At 44.6% G+C, this 8010-nt stretch overlaps 1 protein-coding gene across 1 annotated transcript in view; it reads right to left on the bottom strand.

Moving 5' to 3' along the window:
• Positions 1-2486: 2486 nt before the first annotated feature.
• Positions 2487-8010, bottom strand: part of LOC140726118 (dysferlin-like) — a 388334-nt gene continuing 382810 nt past the window's right edge. The window contains 1 exon segment of the mRNA XM_073042070.1: positions 2487-6563. Coding sequence (XP_072898171.1) covers positions 6525-6563 — 39 coding nt within the window. The 3' untranslated portion in view covers positions 2487-6524.

The raw sequence follows: 8010 nt of genomic DNA, 5'->3' as shown, positions 1-8010 counted from the left end.
CAAGTATGCAGAATTAAGATCAGTAAACCCTATTTGTGATAGATGTCAATTTGAAATCGCGTCTTTAACTCATATGTTTTGGTCATGTCCGCTTTTGAAAAAATATTGGAAAGATATTTTTGATATTATCTCTGCGGTATTGAACATCAATTTACAACCCCATCCTATTACCGCAATTTTTGGTTTACCAAGATGGACTCACTTCATTTATCTTCCGCCTGTCGAATGATTGCATTTCTCACTTTGATGGCTAGAAGATCTATTTTGTTGAATTGGAAGGAAATTAATCCTACTGTATTTCATTGGCTTTCTCAAACTATGTTATGTTTAAATTTAGAAAAAATTAGAAGTGGTGTATTCGATACTTCTATTAAATTTGAAGAGATATGGAGACCATTTATTCAATATTTTCATATGATGTAATATGACCCTGTTCCAAGCTTATTGGATTTTCCAGCTTTAATCTTATTTATGTTGAGAGGATCGGAGTTGACGACACTGATGATTATGTATTCTTGTGAGATATTATAAACAGCCTTTGTTTTTCCTTTTTAGTTTTTCTTTTTTTTCTTTTTTTTGCTTCTTTTTTCTTCTTCATTAGTTATTAGATTAGTAGTTTAGTCAATTTTGCAATCATTTTTTTTTCTTTTTTCTGTTTTTTTATATCATATATTATGAAATACCTAGATTTACCTTATTCGTACATATACTGTATGGTCCATGTTTTGGGAAAACCATTTATACTGTAATCATTGCTATGTATTCTTTCATGTGTAATGGGAATTTGTATGTTTGTAATCCCTTTATTAATATATCAATTGTATTTTGTTCATAATATTATTAATAATAATAGAGATTGGAAAAGAATTAAGATCAGAGTGCAGAGACAGAGGGTGGAAGGTCTCATGCTATCCATTCGAAGCAGGTTGCCGTGGCTTTATTGCGTTCACTTTCCAGAAGTGGCTGTGTGACCTTGGCTTTACTAGAAGAGAGATGAAGTCAACCAGCAGGGCTGTAGCTGAGGCAGCAGAGGCAGGATCATCATGGGTGTCGACTAAGTACATCCAGAAGGGCAGATAGTCGGACAGTGTATCCATCTTTTGTAAACCCTTCAGTAGTTGCATAGACACCTGAAGAGTAGACTATCTGTTGGATGGAAGCGACCAGTAACTCTGATAGAGGCCAATGCCAAGTTGTTAAGCTCATCAGTTGGAGGTGGTGCTTTAGCACTGCTGGCCCACCACCTCAAGGGAGTCTTGATCATAAGCGGGCCGAAACTCCTGAAGACAAGTGGCAGATCAACTGATGATCCCACTGATGATAGCACAGGACAGTTAACATCTTAGTCCACGTGTATTTTCAATTCTAGCCCAAGCATTTCAACTAAACAGAGCACTACCTCATCAGTTATCTACAAAGAAGCCATTTCATTATAATGCTACAGAGAAGCCATTTTATACATGCAGTTAACAGTTAACATTAGTTAATAATCTGAGAACCCTGCATCAATAAACCAATTGTTTGGAATGAAATGACCTTGCCTCCTGCCTGGTATCTCAGGGCTCAGCATATCTGTACCTATGCCACCCCTTGCCCCTATCACTCCTTCTCTGCCACCTGTCCCACAGCACTCCACCCTCACCATTCCCAACATCTTTCTCTCCTGCCAGATTTATAAACTTGCTCTCTATTCCGCGTTGATGAATTTGTCTGCCTGCACTGCACTTTCTCTGTAACTGGAACACTTTATTTTGCAGTTGTAAGCCATGTTTCATTGAGACATAGCACACAGCAGACCCCTGGTTCGCTGAAAGCACGCTCACATTTCTACAGACGTACCATGGAGAGCATTTTAACTTGCTGCACCTGGGGTGGGGTGGGCTACTGTACAGGATTGAAGTAAGGTGCAGAGAGTTGTAAGCTTAGTCAGCTCCCTCACAGGTAATAGCCTCTGTGGTATCCAGGACATCGTCAAGGAGTGATGCCTCAGAAAGGCAGCATTCCTCATTAAGGATCCCATAGCCTCGTCTCATTGTTACCATTGGGAAGGAGGTACAGGAGCCTAAAGGCACACGCTCAGTGATTCAGGAACAGCTTTTTCCCCTCTGCCATCCGATTCCTAAATGGACATTGAACCCATGAACACTAACTCACTATTTTTTAAATTTATTTTGCACTACTTACTTAACAATTTAATATATGCACACTTACTGTTACTCAGCGTTTTCTTTTATTATTATGTATTGCATTGTACTATTGTGGCAAAGTTAAATAATTTCATGACATATGCTGGTGATATTAAACCTGATTCTGATTCCCATCTAATCACCATCATGACTCTGGGTGTAATACTGAGCGGTAAGTGTGGACTCTGCATTATTAAGTACCTAAGGTACATTTAGAAAGGGTCCAGGGAATAATTCACTCAGGGAACAGAATCACTACTGCGAGGTGTTACTGAAGAAACCAAGGCATGGAGATTTCAATGTGTTTAAAATATATATTTATTTTATTTTAATTCAAACATACCAAGAATCATATTCTGGCAAAGCCAAGACAACAAGAACAGTAATTCCTTCATATCGACCAGCATCCCTTGCTGATCATACCACCCAGTGTAGACACCCCTCCCTTGAAAATCTAAATAGTGTTCAAGCAAAGTTTGAGGAGGGCTGGTGTTTCATTTACTGCTGATATAATTGACTTTGAAAACCATAATAAACTCGAAGTGAAAACCATGGTATTCAAAAGTACTCAACAAAATGCATTAGAAAGCAGGTTTAACATAGTGAGATGTCTTAATGTGCTTCTGGGGAGTGCTTGCAAACACGACATCTGGCACAGCGCCATGATCAGATGTTGGGGCACATGGAGCATGGAAGCTTTGTGGTATTCTGTAGGTGATGGGAGAAGGACAGGAGGTTTAGGAAGGGACTTCTGGAGATAAGGCCAACACAGAGGAAGATGGTTGGACAGATGAACTCAGAAATGTTTGAGAAGCCAGAAACAAGGGAGGATTTGATGGGCTATGGGGAAATGACAATATTAATCAGTCTAGAAGTAGGGTCTTGGCATGAAACGTCAACCCAGTCGTGAAGGTGGGCTTCTGCCTGAAACATCGACCTAGTCCTAAAGAAGGGTCTCAGCCCAAAACATCAACAGTTTGTTCATATCCATGGATACTGCCTGACCTGCTGAGTTCCTCCAGCACTTTGAATATGTTGCTTAAGATTCTTTAGCCTCTCCTATCTAACCATCTATACTCTTGTAGATTGATAGCCACACAACAGAGAAAGGGGCCCTTTGGCCCATCTAATCCATGCTGACCAAGAGTGGTTGGCTATCTAAGCCAACCCAATTTGTCTACGTTTCACCCTTACTGCTCTAAACCCTTCATATCCATGAATTCGTCCACATCTCCTTTAAATATTACTATAACATTGAGAAAGAAGGAGAATTCTATAGATAGGGAGACTGCACTCAGTCTTTTTCCCAGGGTAAGGGAATCAGGAATATGAGGGTATAAGTTAAAGGTGAGAGGGGAGATTCAATAGGAACTTGAGGGGCAATATTTTTTATATGGATATCGAGAGAGTGGTCAGTAAATGGACAGCCGCCAGAGGGAGTGGCTGAGATGGGCACATGACCATAATTTGGGGTGCCACGGTAACGTAGCAGTTAACGTGATGCTATTACGGTTGGAGTTCAGAGTTCAGTACTGCCGCTGCCTGTAAGGAGTTTGTATGTCCTCCTCAGGAATGCGTGGCTTTCTTCCAGGTGCTCTGATTTCCTCCCACAGTCCAAAGACGTACTGGTCAGTTGGCTAATTAGTCATTGTAAATTGTCCTGTGATTAGACTGGGGTTAAGTAGGTGGTGTGGCTCCTTGGGCCACACGGGCCTGCAACACTAAATAAATAGATGCATAAATAGGATTTATAAGTCTCTTGGGCAGTACATGGATAAGAAAAGTTTAGACCAGGGGCTTCCAACCTTCTTTATGCCATGGATCCCTATGATTACCAAGGGGCCCATAGACCCCGGGTTGGGAACCCCTGTTTTAGAAGGATAAGGACCCAATGTGATTAGATTGGATGGGAATCATGATTGTCAGGGACCAGTGTGGTCAAGGGGCCAGTTTCTGTGTTGGATGACTTCAAAACTCTAAAGAAGCGTCTCTGAACAGTTTCTCTTTCTGTGGAAGCTGACTGATGTGCTGAGTGTTTCCAGCATTCTCTGCTTTTACTTGGATGGATTTGCCTTGGAAAGAGCACAGAGGGAAATAAAGAAGCCCAATGTGGAAAAAGACTCTTCCTGGCCCCAGGGTGAGGGGGATGTTCCCCCGGCCCCAGAGCTAAGGGAGGGTCCTTTAGGCTCCAGTGTGAAGGGTAATTCCTCCAGGCCCCAGCACAGAGGGGGATGGTTCTCCTAGGCCCCTCTGCAGAGGGTCCCCCAGGCTGCTGAGTGGAGGGAGGGTCCCTTAGGCCCTGGAGTGGAGCGGGTTTATCCCAGGCCCCAGAAGGAATAAGGGTCCCTCAGGTCACAGTCGAGGGAGCTCTCCAAGGCCCTAGCATAGAGAGGTCTCCAAGACTGCAGCCTGAAGGAGTTCTCCTAATACAGAGGGAGGGTCTCTATGGAACCAGCATGGAGAGAGGTTCTCCCAGGCCCCAGCACCAAGGGAGGGTCTCCAAGGTGCCAATGCAGAGGGAGTGCACCAGTGTAGAGGGAGGGTCTCCAAAGCCCTGCACAGAGAGGTATCTCCCTTGCCCCAGCAGCGAGGGAGATCTTGCAGGCCCCACCATGGAGGAAGGCTTCCCAGGCCCCAGCGTGCAGGAAGATCTCCCAAGCCCCAGCACAGAGGGTGGTTTCCAAGGCCTCCACACAGAGGGAGAGCCGTACACCCAGAGTGACAGAGCCCACTAATCTCACTGTAGACAGAACCTCCAGACCTACCTGAAAGTAGAAAAAAATTAGTGGTTTGAGCATTCTTGGGAGTTACCTGAGCTTTAGTCACCTTGTCCAGGGAAGAGGAGAGGTCTGATCAGTGCTTTCCACAGAGTGTCCCCAAGGAGTGGAATTCAATTCACTGACAGCGAGGGACAATGCCATTGACAACACATTAACCCTTCCACAGACTGAGATGCAAATATATAAGGGCCAGTGTGAAAGTGGAGGCAACAGCCAGCCAATCAGAAAGCAGGACTGGGTCCACCGGACAAAGGTCCTTTTGGGAAATTGAATCCAGTGGGGTTCCACTAGGCAGTTTCCCTGAGCTCGGCTGGTGGGGACATGTGTTGTGAGGGATGTCACACAGGGCATCCGACAATACCCAAGCCACCATTACTCCATTACTTGTGTTGGGGATACTCACGGGTGAGGGGCAAGAGGAGGATTTAAGGCAACGAGGCTTATTAGAACATAGAACAGTACAGCAAAGGACAGGCCCTTTGGCCCACAATGTTGTGCCAGACCAAATACATTAGTAATCAAATGGCCAACAAAAATAATCTCTTCTGCCTACACATTGTCCATATCCTTCCATTTTCCTCTCATTCCTGTGCCTGTTTAATCATCTTCAATGTACCTGGCTCTACCTGCACCTAGGACAGCGCATTCCAGGCAACTACCACTCTCTGTGTAATAAAAATTGCCCCCCACATCTTCTTTGAAATTACCCCCCTCACCTTCAATACATGTCCTCTGGTATTAAGACATTACAACCCTATGAAACAGATCCTCTCTGTCTACTCTATCTATGCTTCTCAATCTTATAAATTTGTCAGATCTCCCCTCAGCCTCTTTTTGCACTACTTATTTAATTTATTTTTTAAAATATATTTCTTATTGTTATTTTTATTATTATGTAAGGCAATGTACTGCTGTCGCAAAACAACAAATGTCACAACATACGCCAGTGATATTAAACCTGATTCTGATGCTGCTCGACTCCTGCGTTCCCACATTTCAGACACTCCCATCTCCTGAAGGACACTAGCTCACCTCTGGCAACCTGCTCAGTGAAGCAGGGGAGGGGCAGTATTTTAGCCCAGCTGAGGTTAGGTTATTCTCGGGTAGTGGAGAGATGCTGTGGCACCACCCTGAATCGCAGGGTCCTCAAAGATGAAGGTTGGATGGGGGGGGGGCCACCTTGCTTGTCTCATCCTGCCCTAGCTCAGTTCCAGCTACTGCATCCTGTTCTTCTCTTGCTGAACAGCGAAACCTCAGCAGGGTGAGAGAGGTGGTGTGTGGGTGGGTGGGGGGGGGGGGGGTGTTTGGGAAAGCAGATCTGGGTGCAGAGAAAGTCTGAGCAGCCACGGATCTCAGGAGCGAATCTCTGGTGTGACGCTGGGCAGGCAGTGGGCAAAGGCAGCAGGCACCAAGGGGCTTGGCACTTATGGAATCCAGCCGCAAGCTCTACGTGTAATGCCGCAGCGTAATATTCAAAGGCAATTCTGTGTCCTGTGGGCCAGGTTTCCGGTGGGGATACGAGCACCCTCACCCGGAGCAGTTCCTCACTGTGAGGGCCTCACTGAAACGGCTTCACCAGCTTCATAGCAGCATATTCCTGTGGGTGAGAGAGTACAGAGTGAGACACCATAGTTGTCTAGAGTCCATGGAGAGACAGAGAGACAGAGACACAGAAGCATGGACACACAAGACGGTAATTTTGTTTTAGCACTGTACTGCTGCCTTGAAGCAATGATATAAGTCTGAGATAATAAATCTGAATTTTATTCTGACTGAGGGTAATTTAGAGGCCATTTGACCCACCAACCCACATGTCTTTGGTTTTTGGGAGGATATCCACGTGGTCACAGGGGGAACGTGCAAACTCCACACAGACAGCACAGAGTCTCTCTGGAAATGTGAGTGTCTGTGCTGAGCCATTTATGTGCTTAGTCCCATCGAACTGCACTCTGACCGCAGCCCTCCAAACCCCACCCATCCATGTTGTTGTTCCTCTCTGCGCCTTGTACAGCATTGGGCGGCAACCTTGCCAACCAGGTACCTATCCAGATCTCTCTTAAATGTTGACATCGAACCCACATCCGCCACTCGTGCTGCCAGCTTGTTCCACGCTCTCACCACCCTCATAGTGAAGACGTTCCCTCTCACGTTCCCCTTCACCTTTCACCTTTCACCCTTAACCCATGACCTCTCATTCTAGTCTCACCCAACTTCAGTGGAAAAAGCCTGCTTGCATTTACCCTATCTCTACACCCCTCATAATATTATATCATTCATTCGCTATGGGCCATGTTGCTAAGACAAAGTTGAACATAGCCTTTCCATGACTATGATTATTCTTGGCAAATCTTTCTACTGTATTTATGAATGTGGAGTGGAAAATGAGTTTGTAAATCTAGCGGGAGCAGAGGATGTTGGAAATAGTGAGGGTGGAGGATCACGGGAAGGGTGTGGGACAGGTGGCAGAGAAGGAGTGCCCAGGGATGGGAGGTGGCGTGACTCCAGACACACCCAGACCTGAGACACCAGGCAAGGTCATTTGATTCAAACAATTGGTTACTGATCATTCGGCTTTACAATTCAACCGCCAGGAGTAAGATATGTTAAAGTGCCGGGGTTAGGACTCAATGTATTTAAGTAAACTACTTAAGAACTTTTTAAAAGCTATTATTAATGCTTTTTGAGAGGGTGATTTTAGATGCATATCATATTTTTACTGAGTTAAGTATTGTATGTAATTAGTTTTGCTACAATAAGTATATGGGACATTGGAAAAAATGTTGAATTTCCCCACGGGGATGAATAAAGTATCTATCTATCTATTACAAAATGTCTCACTGCTGCTTCCTGTTCCCTCCCCTCTTCCCAACCATGATTCCCCTCTCCCTGCCTCCTTCCCACTCTCAGTCCACAATAGAGACCCATATCAGAATCAGGTCTATCATCACTCACATATCTCATGAAATTTGTTTTGTTTTGTGGCAACAGCAGTACAGTGTAATACATAAAATTATTATTGTACTGAACAAAAGTCTTAGGCACCA

The sequence above is a fragment of the Hemitrygon akajei genome, chromosome 4, assembly GCF_048418815.1.
Source record: "Hemitrygon akajei chromosome 4, sHemAka1.3, whole genome shotgun sequence".
NCBI classification, from domain to species: domain Eukaryota; kingdom Metazoa; phylum Chordata; class Chondrichthyes; order Myliobatiformes; family Dasyatidae; genus Hemitrygon; species Hemitrygon akajei.
This window is presented reverse-complemented; position numbering and strand designations above follow the sequence as displayed.